At 41.5% G+C, this 15,906-nt stretch overlaps 3 protein-coding genes across 4 annotated transcripts; 2 read left to right on the top strand and 1 right to left on the bottom strand.

The window, feature by feature from the left end:
- Positions 1 to 386: 386 nt before the first annotated feature.
- LOC135624161 (protein SELF-PRUNING-like) lies at positions 387 to 1,702 on the top strand. Of its 2 annotated transcripts, XM_065127569.1 has the most exons (4): positions 387 to 660; positions 742 to 803; positions 999 to 1,039; positions 1,316 to 1,702. In XM_065127569.1, the coding sequence occupies exons 1-4, from the start codon at positions 460 to 462 to the stop codon at positions 1,531 to 1,533; spliced, it is 522 nt and encodes a 173-aa protein (XP_064983641.1). In that variant the 5' UTR covers positions 387 to 459; the 3' UTR covers positions 1,534 to 1,702. The 2 variants fall into 2 exon arrangements, with proteins under 2 accessions (XP_064983641.1, XP_064983640.1); XM_065127568.1 differs by having other exon boundaries at positions 387 to 803.
- Positions 1,703 to 4,015: 2,313 nt separating this feature from the next.
- LOC103969757 (sialyltransferase-like protein 1) lies at positions 4,016 to 6,029 on the bottom strand. The gene has a single exon (XM_009383407.3). It carries the CDS (start codon positions 5,475 to 5,477, stop codon positions 4,200 to 4,202), a length of 1,278 nt encoding a protein of 425 aa, XP_009381682.2. The 5' UTR covers positions 5,478 to 6,029; the 3' UTR covers positions 4,016 to 4,199.
- Positions 6,030 to 8,183: 2,154 nt separating this feature from the next.
- On the top strand, positions 8,184 to 14,163 carry LOC135625418 (IQ domain-containing protein IQM3-like). Its single transcript, XM_065130206.1, has 9 exons — positions 8,184 to 8,789; positions 8,889 to 9,003; positions 9,156 to 9,221; positions 9,581 to 9,669; positions 10,167 to 10,254; positions 10,786 to 10,932; positions 11,055 to 11,147; positions 13,431 to 13,532; positions 13,637 to 14,163. The coding sequence occupies exons 1-9, from the start codon at positions 8,467 to 8,469 to the stop codon at positions 14,069 to 14,071; spliced, it is 1,458 nt and encodes a 485-aa protein (XP_064986278.1). The 5' UTR covers positions 8,184 to 8,466; the 3' UTR covers positions 14,072 to 14,163.
- The last annotated feature ends 1,743 nt before the right edge of the window (positions 14,164 to 15,906 follow it).

The raw sequence follows: 15,906 nt of genomic DNA, 5'->3' as shown, positions 1-15,906 counted from the left end.
CTTGATGCAAAAGTCTAAACCTACATTGTCCTAAACTTGAGAGAACATGAGGGATATTTATTTCCTAACAAGATTCTTACATGTCTTTAACTCAGGAACAATGTTTGACATTCCAAACAGTTCAAATAAAATCCCTAAAGCTCCCTCATCCAGACTGGAGACTCACAAGGTGAAGATACAGAGAGCCAGTCCACTGTGTCAGATCACTGTTGGTTGGCAGACAACCTGCTCTGAGTATCCATCAGAAAATAATATAGAGAAACTATGGGGAAGCATAGCTGAACTCATATCAGCTCTCTTGAGTTTGTAACCGGACAGGCGATCTAAAGCCATCCGGGAACTCGGCCTATAAATAGGGACTTCCACTTCCATAGCCCAATGAGAAGCCCTTTCTCTCCTCCCTCCCTCCCAAACACATCCCTTGGTCAGCCAAGAAGACTTCTTTTTCTTGTGAGAGGCATGTCCAGGCCAGTGGAACCCCTAGTTGTTGGGAGGGTGATTGGAGAGGTTCTGGACTCTTTCAGACCCAGTGTGAGGATCTTGGTCACCTACAGCTCCAACAAGCTGGTCTTCAATGGCCATGAGTTCTACCCTTCTACAGTCACATCAAGGCCCAGAGTCGAGGTGCAGGGTGGTGACATGAGGTCCTTCTTCACACTGGTATGCTTCCAAACCCTAGTCTCGAGGAGAGACACACCGAGCATCTATCTACACTCACCTTGTGCTGTGGAATTGTTTCAGGTTATGACAGATCCAGACGTCCCAGGGCCAAGCGATCCATATCTCAGGGAGCACCTGCATTGGTAAACCCCCATCACCTTCATCTCCTCCAACCTAGATCAAGAAATATTAAGAGTGATGAAATAGCTTGAATGAAGTCTTCCTTTGCAACTCATGTACTGCACAGTTGAGGCTTCTGATCTAACATGCAACGATAACATTAGGTACATATATTGCCTGTCATTATAAATAACAATTACACTTTGATCATCTCACAGGATTGTGACCGACATTCCAGGCACAACAGATGCTTCTTTTGGTACGTCCTTTCTCCTGTTCTCAGTACGTACCTTTTTCTTATGTGTGAGAGAGCCCATTGATCATCATAAAGAGCAAATTCACTATGTGAGGTAGACCATATGCCTTGAAGAGGCCATAGATTCAAGACACAAGCGAGTTTGAGGCTCAAAAGAAGACGAAGAACGCAAACAATGATTGCAGTGCATAAAGAATTCTGAATCTTATATTTGATCATCAAAACAATACCTTTTTTTGAGCATCGAATCATAGCAGGGCGATGTTTGTGATGGCACAGGAAGGGAGGTGGTGAGCTACGAGAGCCCCCGGCCGAACATTGGCATCCACAGGTTCGTCTTCGTGCTCTTCAAGCAGAAGCGACGGCAAGCCGTCAGCCCGCCGGCCTCGAGGGACCGCTTCAGCACGCGCCGTTTCGCCGAGGAGAACGGCCTCGACCTCCCCGTCGCCGCCGTCTACTTCAATTCTCAGCGGGAGACCGCTGCCAGGCGGCGATAGAGAGCCATCGTGCATGCGTCCACCGTTCCGTCTCTGTTGTCTACTGTCTCTGGTGCAATCTACTGTACCTCCACTATCCATGCAGCTCCACTATCCCTCCTCTCCGTGATCAGATGTACCACTCTTAGTCTCTGTGCTGCAGTATAATCTACGTTTGCGTTGTCGTCGAGTTGCTTGTCCTCCCTCTCTCTCTCCTCTCCTCTCCTCTGCTCTCTGTAATCCAAGTTGCTCCGAGGACGCGGTGTGATTGAGAACAAACACGAGTGAGAGAGGAACGAGAGCTGCTGAATCTGCTGGACGGTACCAAGGGAAGGAAAAAGGAGAGATTTAGTTCGATGCGTGTCTACCTGAAGGTGAAGAAAAGGTACAAGGGGGTACAAACCCGGTGGCCATGGCTGGGCTCGCGAGAGATCCGCTTCGAAACGTGTCTCCTTGAAGGTGGAGACACGGTACAAAGCCAGTGGCCATGGCTTGCCTCGCTTACACGGTCTCCTGCTCCATGGACTTGACGCCATGTACTCCCCGCCTTGTCTCTCTCTTCAGTCAATGACAACGTAGAATCCTTCGTGCCGTGCCCGCGCATCTCATCCACGTAACTTTTCGAGGACTTGTTTGTCTCGCGGCTCTGCAACCTTCACTTCGTCATGGCATGCGAAATATAAAACCATTTAATTATGCATCCCAATATCCAATTACCTCAATTATACATCGACTCGCTCCATACATCGTAGCTTCATGACATTGGGTTCGTGTCCGCTGTAGCTCGTCCGTGGGATTGGGTTCGGGCAATCCAATCCTCCGTATTGGCCGCGAGAAGGGCGCAACCGTCCATCGCATCAAAGAAGTTTCTCATCAACGGTTCTGATGCCGGCGACGTTTATTATTGTTTTGATGCTTCTATCCTGTTATTATTTTCCCCCCTCCCTCCCGCCGATCGCCATTCCTCTCCCACTCCTAACTCCTCCGAGCCCCTCTTTGCCGTCTCCCCTTCTTCAAATCTGTTCCCGCGTCGCAGGTGAGAACCCCCCCTGACTGCTCCACCCCCTTCCTCCCTGCGATCGCTCTACCGTCGACTCAGAGCGGACCAAGAACACGTGAGGATGCCACTTCTCACCGCCGGTAAGGTCGCGAACCGCTTGTTTCATTGCATCTTCCGTTTCTTTTATCGATGATTCGGTGGATGTTGATTTTGATCGTGTCGATGCGAAGACGGGAGCGGATCGCGTCCCATTTTCCATCTGTGCAACGATAACGACGGGATCTGAAGCGGCGCGATCGATGCTTCTGAGACTAATAGATGGTTGCATATTTAGATATTTGCAGCACGAGAGAGAGAGGGAGAGAGAGAGAGAGAGAGAGATGAGAAAAATCGAAAATAAAAAATTTCTTACATAAATTTTGAAATATATATATCAGAAATTCAATAACACTAAAAGTATTTCTGTTTTCTTGTTATCAAAGCCTTTATTTATTTATAGAAGAATCAAACCTTAATTTTAGGATTTCCAACATCACGATGACACCATTTATTTTAGAATCCCAAAATACTCAGCATGGAATGATTAAATATAATTAATTTGAGTTTGACAAAGAGAGACAGTGATAGATCTCATTTTTTAAATGTTTGTGATGTTAAATTAAATACTAATTTCTGTCTGTGGGGGAGCCGATAAAGAACAGGTACCAGACCAAGCCGAAGGATGAGACAGCACTCTTTGTGTTCATTTGGTGGTAAAATGTTCATTAGCTCTTCATATCTTTTCATATCCCTTAGGATATGATAACAGAAATCAAAAGCTGTTTCTGAGGCATGTTATTTTTTATAGGTGAAATTGTTGATTTGGTACAGTTGTGCAATTTTACAGGATTAGTGGTATAGGTTCATATAATCCTCCCAATTACTTGTCCATGATTGGGAGGCAATTAAAGTCAAGTAATCACTATCCTTCTACATGTGTGCATGTAGTTTTGTTGCCTAGAATTAAGCCTTTGAATTTGTCATTGAAGCCTCTTTGATTGCTTTTTTTATGTGATAAGCTATAACTTTGATGTTTGCATGGAAAGAATAGCTGCTCCAAGTTTTTCTTGTTTTCCCATGGTTCTGAAAACTTCACAGATCTAAATGTTGCCATCATTTTGGGAGTTGGCCAGAGTTTATCTCTATCCAAATATTACTGCCGTGCTATATTGGGAGTTGGATAGAGTTTATTGATGAATGTTCTGTCAATAAATTGATCTATGTACCAATGTAGAATTTGTTGTATGTAATGATGATATGGACCGTGAATCTGTTGCCCGGATACTACTCGTCTGCTGCAAGTGTATTAGATCAGGCAACTCATGCCGGAAATTGAAGCACTGATACGAACAAAATCACATCCCACATCAATCACGCATGTATCCAAGCATGTTATGGCTGCAAAAACTGAACATTGTGTCTCGGTTCATACGGAAGCTAATCTCTATCATTTCTAATGCAGCATAATCTGTTTCAGAACATGAATCAGAAAAGAATCAGCATGTTATTTACAGTTCATTTGACCGGCTGCTTCTCATATTTCTCTGAAGACTGAATCTAAGAAGAAAAGATAAGTGTAAGAAAACTTGTTCCTCCTCATGTATTCTCACTTTTCTGAGTGTGCTAATACTGTTCTAGCTGCAGCATCTCAGTGGTAGAAAACAACAGGAGGGACCTTAATTTTGGTGATTCTCAGGTACGGTATCGCCTGCGGCCGCTCGACCAGATCGCGGTAGAAATCGCACTCCGCCGCGTAATCGAGCACGTTCAGCTCCGCCGTTTGGTTGGTGTGGTAGTGGTGGTTCGCCTCCACCGACTTGCCGAATCCGAAGACGTTCACCCTCTTGCAGATGCCCAACCCGAGCATGACGGCCTGCATCCCTGACGAGTAATGGAACAGCTTCTCGTCGTGGAACTTGCCCCACAACATGGGGTGCTTTCCGGTGTCCTCGACGAATCTCTTCAACGAGTAGTACTTGACGATGCGGGTGCAGAGGGTGTCGAACCCGCCGTCGGTGACGAGCAGCGGGGACTTGTGGGTGGAATTGCAGATGAGGTAGTCGAGGAAATGGGCTGGCTGGCAAATGTAGACGACGATGGGGACGAAGCGGCCGTACGGGTTGCAGTAGCAGCCCAGGCGCATGGCGCAGGAGTGGAGGATGCTGCTGTTGATGAAGGAGATGGTGGTCTTGGAGCCGACGTGCTGCTGGTAGCCCGCGGTGCGGGCGTTGTTGAGGCGGATGACGAGGTCGTGGCCATCGATGAGGCGGCCGTGTACTGACTTGAGGAGGATGCCACTGTTGCCGACCACGGCGCAGGTGGCGTATGGCCGGCCGGTGTGCGGGTACCCGTAGTGCCGATCGATGGGGCGCTTGATGCGCTCTATGAGCTCCGACATGACCTCTGGCTGGAGTCCGCGACTGTCGAGTAACCAATCGCTGAGCCGCCAGCGGAACTCCTGGAACAGCCGGCCGCGATCGGGGTGCTCCGGCCTAGCGGGGAACCGGAGTTGGGCCAAAAGCCCCGGCCGACTCCCTGCGTATCTCATGCTCCGCCAGATGGAGATAATGTGGGACTGCCCGCCGGCGGCGTAGACGGATTCTAGTCTCCCGCCCATAAGGTCCAGCACTTCCTGCTGCAGCTCCACCCCGCCGGCCTCAGCGTCGGTGAGGTTGTAGAGGGTCGCGTTGAGGGCCTCGGCGTCAAGCAGGGACGCGTCCTCGACGTCGAACAGGGACGCGTCCTCGTCGACTAAGGGCGCCTGCGTGACGCCGCGGCGAAACACCGAGCGCCAGCTGAATGCGGTTACCACGAGGAGGAGGACGAAAGGGACGCGAATGAAGCTCCTCATCACTGTAGCCCTCAAGACTGTTCGGAGGCAAAATCTCAGCATCGGAGCTAAAGAGGTCGCCGTCCTCCGCACCATTTCCGAAGACTTGAGCACCTTCCCCCGCGGGTGATCCGGAGGGCGCGTTTAAGGACCAAACGAAGGCTTACATATCAGCTGCCTCCTTTCAAACACGAAGCAGTTCGGTTTCAGCGTATCCTCCTCGGTGGGTTCCATAGTCCAGCCATTGAGACCATGACGCTTCATCGCATTCGGCAAGGTTGCCGTTCGAGGGGAGGCGGGAGATGGCAGAGAGGCGGTTTAGGTTGTTATGGGGCGGAGGGAGCTGTTGGCGAAGAAGGATGAGCCAGCGATGGGATTGGGTTCGGCGAATTGGCGGCACTCAATAACATCTTCGGGTTGGACGCTCGTGGAAATACTGGTTTCAGTTATATATGACAGATAGGTTTCGGCGGAAATTTCTGGTGGGTTAGGCGGGTCAACATGCTTGGGGACAGTTTGGCCCCCCTGTTGCCTCTAAACGACACTGATATGGTTAATGTTTCACATAGCAGGGTTTCCTCCTCCGCGAACTTACGGCGGGACCCCCACCGAACGCAAATCCTGTGCCGGGTATCCTCCGGGCGAGGCACAAAGGTACCTCTAAAATCATCATCTTATGCATATGCCTGAACTAATTTTTTAGTATATATGATTTTTTTGTTTAGATCAAAGTGGATGATTGAGATGATAGGATTAAAGATATCTCTTTGGCATTCCTATTCACGTACGCTGCAGAAGCTGCCAAGATAAGTGGAAGGGAAGGTATTTATATTATTGGAGACTTATTGGGGTGGCTCACCTGCTACAAGTAGAATTGGTGGTGGTCCGTGATAAATATTCCCAAAAAAGAAATTCTGAAAATGTACTCGAAATATTTATGTGAGCAATAAAATATTCTCTAATTATCTTATGTGTTCATCAATATATACAATTAAATTTCTTTAGAAAGGATTTATTTTGAATAATATTCTATAAGGTCTGGTTTTGCTTTTAATCGGGTCTACCATATCGAGTGATGGATTCGTGAGTAACACGATCAAAATGCTGATGATTGGAACGTGAATATTGATGTTTTTTCTTGATGAAAAAGTAGATTGCATCACTCTCGACGCAAACGATCGACCATAGAAAAGTGATCAAGAGGGAGAGAAAGGGACGGTGAAAGAGAAAAAGAGAGAGGAAGCGGAGGGGTGGAGAGCAATGGATGATCGAAGGGAGAGGCCAATCCCAATTATATATTGGTGTATGTACACTCGATAAGTAATAATAAGAAATATCTAAATGAAAACTATTTAAGTAATTTTGAGTAAAATATAAAACCGATCACGATTTAATTCCACCGGATTGATTCATGCAAGCTATTAAAAAAAAAAAATTGAGGGATTCAATCAACTCATTCCCATTTTAAAACAAAATTGATTTCAGGTTTCATTGCAATGAATTCCTAATCATTCCATAATTACTGTCATTTCAATGAATTCCTAAGCATGGGAGGTCAGCAGCTCACCCGAGTGCTTCACCAAAAGCCACTCCTGTGGCCAAACTCCATTGCTGAGAAGGATATCTTTGAGAGAGAGAGAGAGAGAGAGAGAGAGAGAGAGAGAGAGAGAGAGAGAGAAGCTAAACCCATGATTTACTCACGAGCTTGAAGCAGAATAGGAAGAACACAAATCTTCCACAAGCTCTTCATGTTGCTGTCTGCTTGGTTAGCTTTAGGGGCGGAGAGTAAAAACGAAGCTTCCAGTCTGAATGCTTATCCTGGTGATCAGCAAAAACGCATGAGCAGCTCATGGGGTTTTGTGTGTTCTCCATCGAAAGCTTCGGAATCTCTACTGCATGGCAGTCAAACTCCACATATATTAAAACGTGCGTGTCGTGTGGAATATCCACATACAATTAACTCCACATCTCTCTCTCTCTCTCTCTCTCTCTCTCTCTCGCTCTGATAGCAGGTGATGATCGGCTCGAAAGCTTCGACGTGGTCTCTGCAACCATCTGGAATCTTTTTCGTGGTCCAACATGAAGCGAGACGCGTGTGGTTTTCCTCGCTTGGGTGATCAAGTGACGCAGGTGCTAAACGTTGAGAGCTGAACACCGTCTTCTTCCGACCACAAAGCTTTAGGGTGTTGTTGGGAACGGAGCAATGAACGAACTCACCGCGGAAGTCCGGCGTGAGGCTCTCTCGAAGCGCTCACGTTTAAATCGTTGAACTGTTATTAATCGATTCTCTTCCTGTTTTCTTGACTTTGCTTGCGGAGGTGATTGGATCATTCGATATGATTTTAATTTAGAAGTTTTAGTCCTAAATAAAAGAATAGAAGAAGAGATGAACTAATGCCCTCGGTATTCAATTCTAATCACAAATCTACCTCCATATTGACCTTTTCATTTTAGCTTCTTGACGTAAATATTCAATTCTAAAGCTCTTTGTATCTCTTTCAATTAATATTATAATTATTTAAAAAATCATCCATTATAGTAGGATTAATTATAGATTATTTTTTTATAATTATATAACTTTAATATTTCGATTCTTATACTTTCAAAAGTTACGTTGACATCTTTATGTTTACGAAAGTAAAATATCTAATTAATTATTTTTTATTTTTATAAAATTATTTTATTAATCCTATATAAAGATTATTTTCTTTAGTATAAAAATATTAATATAAAATTTAAAATTATAAAAATTAATCTATAAATAGCCCTTCATTGCAATAATTGAAACAACAGTAGGTTTGATTGTTTGTGACAAGGGAAATGATCAACTAATGTGCAGCGATCAAATCGATGAAACCTCTTGCTAGCGTTGGATCGTGTCGGCTTTGATTGTAACCTTGCCGCCGCCGCCGACGCCCACGCCTGCATGCGTTGGTGGCGGCTGGTGGACCGGCTTGTCTCTCGCTCTCGCTCTCACTCCTCGTTTTCTTGTGTGTATTAATAGCGAGAAGTTGGAGGACCGGCACAAGCATCGGAAACCCATTAAACATGCGCATCGCCAGAGGCTGTCGCAGTAAACCGATCGATGGAGGTGGAGGTAGTTCCGCTCATCCGCGGTAGCTTCGATCACTCTCCGCCCGCATTCCCGCTCTCCATGGACCTCGATCCTCCCCGATCCAGCCCGGATTACGCCCCGGCGCAGTTCCGCCCCGCGGCGCCTCCGTCCTCGGAAGAAACTCGTGAGGGCCTCCGGATGGAAACGGGCGATGATGGTTTGCTCTTCCCTGAGGACGTCCTCTCTCCGAACCCGCCGGAGTCGACGGCGGCGACGAGGGTTCAGAAGGTGTACAGGAGCTACCGCACCCGCCGCAGGTTAGCGGACTCCGCCGTCGTGGCCGAGGAGCTCTGGTGGGTGTCGAGATTCTTCCGTTCTCTTCTTCCTCCTTTCTTGTTGTGTTTGATCTTTGGATGCTAATTTCATTTTATGTGCTTGGGAAATTTGGGAAGGTGGCAGGCGATAGACTTCGCTCGGCTCAACCGCAGCACGGTGTCGTTCTTCGATCACATGAAACCCGAGACGGCGATCTCGCGGTGGAATCGGATTAGCTTGAATGCTTCCAAGGCTTGTTCTTCCTCTTGCTTATTTTTTTTTCTCCCTTTCTTTCTATTATTTGTTTGAAGCAATCAGAGACATTTAAATCAAGATTTTCGATTTATAATGCAATTACGAGAAACCAAGATGATGAAGGATTGGTATATTTTGGTTGCTTGCAGGTTGGTCGAGGATTATCCAAGAACGCCAAAGCTCTGAAACTGGCTTTTCAGCACTGGATTGAAGCCGTACGTACAGGAAAAGTTCCCTCTGCTTTTTCTCTTTTACTGTTCTTGTTTGGTGTAGACTGGCATTTACATTTGTAGCCATGCAGACGGTCAGTAAAGTCAAAATTTGTCTTTCTGCTTCCTGAGTGAAAAAGAGCTAAATAACGTGTCACTTGTGACCTTAGCTGGTATTTATATTAAGTCTCCTAGATTATAATTAAGTTTGACCTTTGTTGTACTTTCACTTTAATTCATCAATATTTTGTCTGGTTTTGAATTTTTTCTTCCTAAATTAATATAGAATCCTGAAAGTCATGCTTCTATCCTGGATATGAAAATTGGTTAGTTATTCACCAATCTATCTAATTTTTGCATTTTAGATTGATCCAAGACATCGATATGGGCATAACTTGCACTTTTACTATGAAGAATGGTGTAAAAGTGAAGCTGGCGAGCCCTTCTTCTACTGGTAGGCATCAAAACCATCATCATTCTACTACATAGTTCAGAAAAGAGAGCCCCAGAAGCTTTAGACTTTGCCTTGGCTGGTGCTTGAATTCCTCGCAATTTTTTTTCTGCAAAATCTGTCAGCGATGAAGGATGGATCTGAAATGTATCTGTCACAGATCCTCTTCCTTCTTAGAATAAAAGAAGATTTACCTTGGTATAGTCTGGTAAGTAGAAATGTGATTTAAACGGGACTATTTGCATTATGCAGAAATGTATTCATTGAACATATACTGCATGTCCAGCATTTCTTTAAATTCAGATGGTCTGGAGAACAAGCCCCTGGAATTCTTTTTTAGAGATCAAGTGGCATTCTTTATTCTTTTGAACTATCTGTAAACCTGGTTAAATGATCAATTTTGGAGATAGATTCCACCAATGACCTACTTTATCTAGTAAAATGCTGAACTATTTATTCTATTGTTTTATTAAATATAATTTTGTTTGACACATATGCAGGTTGGACATTGGTGATGGCAGAGATTTGGACCTTATAGATCGTCCAAGATCATTACTTCGGAAACAATGTGTCAAGTATCTTGGTCCTGTAAGATCTTTTTCCTTAGGCATCTGTTTGGACCCCTGAAATAATTAAGTTAAACTAAAATGCATTTTCTTCTGAAGGCGATAGAAAGCTGGTCTCCATATAAGATTGATGCAATATGATATCCTAAAATGAGTCATACACAAATTAGTGAACCCAAAAGCGCTTTAGTATTTCCTCCTCCTGGTAGACGAGTAAGTTGATGAAAGCTGAATCTTCTTCTGTAGATAACAAATGGCAAGGATGCTTCTCCAATTTTAGAAGATGACATACACAATCTTCTGAAGAATTGTAAAGATGCATCACCCCTGGAGTGAAGTGCTTCAACCATATTAAAATGATTCTATATCTTAAAATATGCCACTTTTTTGGGAAAGGCTGCCAAGAACTACTCTATTATTTACAGTGGAAAACATAACAACCAAGTTTCAAAGTCCCAATTGTTGGCAGAGGCATGCTAAAAATACTTTCAGCTACTTTTTCTATTATCTGCAGTGCCAACTCTAAATTGTGAACTGTTTCAACTTTTTTCAGCAAGAACGAGAGCAATATGAATATATCCCACTGGATGGTAAAATTGTCCACAAACTTTCTGGAGTGCTTCTTGATACCACCTCAGGAACCAAAGAAACAAAATGGATTTTTGTCATGAGCACATCCCGGAGACTGTATGCTGGCCAGGTAAATTATCAAACTCCACCAGTTTTCCTGCATAGATAGTTGATTTACCGTGATTAAGAAGGTTGTGTTATTCTTCTGGTTGACCCTTCCAAGTCAATAACTTGCTCTTTGAACTAATGCAGAAAAAGAAAGGAATCTTTCACCATTCCAGCTTTCTGGCCGGAGGAGCCACTATAGCAGCTGGAAGATTCACTGCAGAAAATGGGATACTGAAGGTAGCAAAATTTTACAATAATGTTCCTGGCATCTATAAATATTCTGCATATTCATATTTTCTTGCAAATCAGTACCTTTTTCCCAGTCCGAACACACTCCAACACATGTGATACAATATGTACTTTAATTCTTTGTTATTTACATGGATCTTACAATTATAAATCTGCTTATAATTTGAATTTGAATATAATTCTGAGGGTGCTTCATTACCTGTTCTCTGCAAAAGGATTAACTACAAGTTTAAGAATGTAAAAACTAGCACAGGAAGAAGTGTTTTGTATTCATACCACATCTAGCCGCAAGACCTGTTTGATTTTAAGACTATGGTGAAATTTAGATTAGTTTCCTTCTAACTTTTGTCTAACTTTATCCAGTGCTCTGAACTTTTTGTCCAGAACAATCTACTTGATCTATGGGAAATTTTTTTGTATTCTGTATCTTGTATTTGGTGCTAGTTGTGACCTAATCACTAATATAATCATTTCCACCTTAAATTGTCCAGACAGTTCGAATGCTAAATTCATACTTAGTCATTAAAAAATTCTTCATTCTTTTTCAGAACTTAATAACTAGGATGTCGAAGTTTAAATGATATTAATCTTAAGGCAATTCTTGCATCTCCATTCATTTGGTTATTTGTGTGCAACATTTGTTTCCTGAATTGGTAATACATTTTAACAATCAAGATTTTTTCACATTGTACCAAGGATTAAAATATCGTATCGTACCGGAGTTTCGACATTCGCTCGGTACGGTACGATACTATATATCGAGCGGTATACCGTTCGGTATATATATATATATATATATATATATAATAAAATAAAAATTCGGGGCGATGTCACAGAAAAACGAGGCGATGTCGCTATATATATATAAGTAAAAAAAATCTTATATATTTACATATAAATATTTATATATAAATATATATTTATATATAAAATATTATATATATATTTATATATATAATATTTTTTATATATAAATATTTTTATAAAAGGCGACGTCGCGTCGCCTCGGCAACGTCGCCCCGTGTGGGAGAAGTGAAAGGCGACATCGCCTTTTATAATATATATATATATATATATATATACATACATATATATATATATATATATATATATATATATATATATACATACATACATACATATATACATATATATATATATATATATACATATATAGATCCACCGCTTGGTAACGATCGATCCGTGTATCGATCTGCTGACGGACTGGTACGTACCGCCCGTACCAAGCGGTATTATTCGAAATTGAAAACCTTGCATTGTACTGAACCATTTCTCTAATTTTGGTTTATGCACAAACAGAATAAATATGTTTATCATGAATTACATGAAAAATCTCCATTTCTGGTTATTGTTCGCTTTAGGAATTTTGTCATAGATGCATGCTTTTGTTAGTTTCTTCATGTGCATTGTGCTTGTTGGAGTTGGTCATAGCTAGCAAATTCAGGTTTCTGCATGATAGTGTTGTTTCTTTCTTCGACTCTTGCTTCTTGGAGTTGTTTAAATACTTACACGAGCTAGTTTCAGTTTGCTAAGAATCATATTGTAGATCATTTACATTTTCAAGAGACAACGTTGCATACAGTTAAGTCTAGTTTGGTGCACCACTCACTGAGATGAACATCACCATAGCAAAGACAATTTCATCAGGTTATTGGCAGATGATCTCTGACATTGGTATAAATTGAATTTGTTTCATGTCATAGCATTGGAATGAACCTACAAGTTTTCTCTGAGCAACTCTTGTGAAACTTTTGCATTTTTCTCGTTGGCTATGGCACATCAGACAATTATATCTTTCTTTGTATGTGTTGACATTTTGTCCAAAACTTGTACTTCCTATTTGCTTTTGTTTGTGCCCCTGTACGCCCACGGACCACCCAGTAGCTGCTATATGTATGTGACTGTGCATCTTTGATGCTGTCTAATCTAAAACCTTACTCAAATACAATGCATAAAACTTTCATTAAGGATCATCATAGGCCACAAAGACTCAAAAAACATGATTATCAGCTCATTGTTAAAATTTAGCCAATGACAAGCCACTTAAAAACTTATCTTGATGGTATGATGCGATCTATTTATTTATTATCTTTAAACAAACATCGTCTTTATTTTCCTTTTCACTACCCAACTAAATATGATTGGTCATGCATAGTTATAATGATGTACCTTATCCTCCTATGAGTTTACCACAGAGTAATTACTTTCTGCTAAGAAAATATTTTTTAACTAAGGTTTACCGTTTTACAGTGTATTTCAGCATACAGTGGGCATTACCGACCAACTCAGGAGAATTTCAACAGCTTCTTAAGCTTTCTCAGAGAAAATGGGGTTAATCTGAATGAAACTAAGGTATGCTGCTTTCACAATTCATTTTTAACTATCCAGCTGGTATTGACAATTAATTCTCAGAATAATCTTGTTGGTCTTTTCTTTTTACCTTACATAATCCTCAGATATCCTCATCATCAAATGATGATTACTATGTTGAAAAGAGACGGTCTCAGCTCGAAGAGATGATTGAAGCTATGAAAGTTTCCAAAACACCAAAACTAGTTCTACCTACCGAAGTAAAGAAGAATACAAATGCAGAGCCATCAGTGACTTCACAAGCTTCTAGCGGTGCTCAAACCTTATGCGGTGGCCTTCAGAGTCCAAAAGCCGATGTGCCGAAGAAGGTGATATTGGAGAGGCTCAATTCGAAGAGGAAAGCAAGTTCTTACCAGTTGGGTCATCAGCTTTCTTCGAAATGGTGCAGCGGCGCTGGTCCAAGAATTGGATGCGTTGCAGATTATCCATTTGAAGTCAGAGTACAAGCTCTGGAGTTTGTAAACCTTTCACCCAGGATGACCTCCCCCCATCAAAATCCTAGCAGCTCCCTCAAGCATTAGTCATTTTAGCCAGTTTATGTATTGTATGACATCAATCCTTGTATTGTTATGCGAGGAGTCACAGTACAGATAACCAGCAATACCTTTCAGCTCATGCTGAGTCGATGAGATAAGATGTTCTTATTCTTTGTAACAATGCCTGTGTTGCAATGACTGTTACCAACAGTAGGCTCACACATACATTTTATCAAATACTTTACATGCCAATTTATTTAAAACTTTCTTTATACGAGTTATATATAAATATAATCATAAAATCTAACAAAAAAGTTGCCCATCACTAGAAATCAATTCAACGGTTTATTTTAGGAAGCCAACTATAATAATAGATTTGATTAGGAATGATTCACAAAAATATAATCACTAATGGTGATTTTAATCCTAATTTTGTTAGAAAATATTTCTAGAATAAAATTTTATAATATTTTTTAATTAAGATTTAGAAGTGTAAACTCACAACATATTTGATAAGAACGACGACCAAGAAAGATCTATTACTTTCACAAGACTCACCTTTAGAACCATCGTGAATCCGTGATCGACGATAGCGATTGCCTGCCCCTCGATGATCATTACCATGTTTAAATTATGTTAGTTTTGTGACCTATAAATAGTCCTCTCCCGCTCACCCTCTCTTTGGGCATCAAATTATCCTCTCGAGTCCTTGCTTTTCAGATAACCTTCTCTACCTCCACCTATTCGTTTCCTTTTTTTTTGTATTTCTTGTTCATCTAAATGACTTGAATGGATAGATTTGATATTGATATATTTGATGTGGATAGATTTGGTGGGTAAAATGGTGTTTCTTTTTGCTTCTTGGATATATCTCGATACAATAATAAAGACAATAATAATGACAGCCCCTATTACTCCAACTGTTTTGAAACAACCATATTGATCTTGTTTCACTTTTAATTCGAATTCACTAGTTAGACAAGGAGCAACAAAATTTATTCATTGTTTGTGTGAAAGATTTCTTAGGTTGATAAGGATGATATCAATAATATTTGGATTAACTTGACTTGGTTTAGAGCTGTGCACGAAACTAAGTAAAATGTGATTAAAGAAGTGGCTTGCTTGATAGCTCATGAGGGCTCAAATGCTTCTTCTATGATCGACCAATACGAAGATTGAGGTTGGATGTGTTTTCTAACATAGTCCTTTTGATGCTTAACCTAGTACACGATCGGGGTGGAGTAATTTTAGTAAATGGTCTCAATTATCGTACCCTAAGTAGCCTTTTATAACAAGTTAATTAGAGGAGTATGGATGAAATATTACTTATCTTGTTATTTTTAGAGTAGAAGCAGAATATGCATCATGCTATTATTTTTTATTGATGTTCATGTAGCCTAATTATTATTCAAATCTTACCTTCTTACTATTGATTATGCTACCATGTATGTATCGGACTGTTATTGTGAGTGATTTCTTTTTTTCTGTCATCGGTTTTTCTCTTTGTTCTCAACCACTACTCTTGAATTGACCCTCTAAAAAATATATGTATTTTCTTTATTATATACTTTACTATATTTTTCCTATCATAGGTTTTTCACTTTGTTTTGGCTCATAGCTTATAACCCTTGCCTGAGGAAGGAAGCAACGACAATCTTCCCACCCTCTCCTTCTTAGGCGATGATAGCCCTCATGCTTAAGATGTCAATTATACTTACAGAGACTCACCCTTGATAGAGTGGGAATGGAAAAAATAAGTGAGGATGGGCACGGGGATAAGAGTGGGGATGAGGGTCATTTTATATTATATACATAAATAGGAGCCAGGGCGAGGATGTGTCAAGCACTTCGTACCTTGTACTTGTACTAATACTTGACCT

This window comes from Musa acuminata, chromosome BXJ2-10 (genome assembly GCF_036884655.1).
Source record: "Musa acuminata AAA Group cultivar baxijiao chromosome BXJ2-10, Cavendish_Baxijiao_AAA, whole genome shotgun sequence".
Taxonomy (NCBI): Eukaryota; Viridiplantae; Streptophyta; class Magnoliopsida; order Zingiberales; family Musaceae; genus Musa; species Musa acuminata.
This window is presented reverse-complemented; position numbering and strand designations above follow the sequence as displayed.

What these genes read in the sequence shown, in the direction of transcription:
- LOC135624161 (XM_065127568.1), top strand. Translation starts at nt 460, where the DNA reads ATGTCCAGGCCAGTGGAACCCCTAGTTGTTGGGAGGGTGATTGGAGAG. An exon ending in CTCAGGGAGCACCTGCATTG is followed by an intron (nt 804 to 998) that starts GTAAACCCCCAT and finishes ATCATCTCACAG; the next exon opens with GATTGTGACCGACATTCCAG. An exon ending in CACAACAGATGCTTCTTTTG is followed by an intron (nt 1,040 to 1,315) that starts GTACGTCCTTTC and finishes GTGATGGCACAG; the next exon opens with GAAGGGAGGTGGTGAGCTAC.
- LOC103969757 (XM_009383407.3), bottom strand. Translation starts at nt 5,477, where the DNA reads ATGGTGCGGAGGACGGCGACCTCTTTAGCTCCGATGCTGAGATTTTGC.
- LOC135625418 (XM_065130206.1), top strand. Translation starts at nt 8,467, where the DNA reads ATGGAGGTGGAGGTAGTTCCGCTCATCCGCGGTAGCTTCGATCACTCT. An exon ending in GGAGACTGTATGCTGGCCAG is followed by an intron (nt 10,933 to 11,054) that starts GTAAATTATCAA and finishes GAACTAATGCAG; the next exon opens with AAAAAGAAAGGAATCTTTCA. An exon ending in TTAATCTGAATGAAACTAAG is followed by an intron (nt 13,533 to 13,636) that starts GTATGCTGCTTT and finishes CATAATCCTCAG; the next exon opens with ATATCCTCATCATCAAATGA.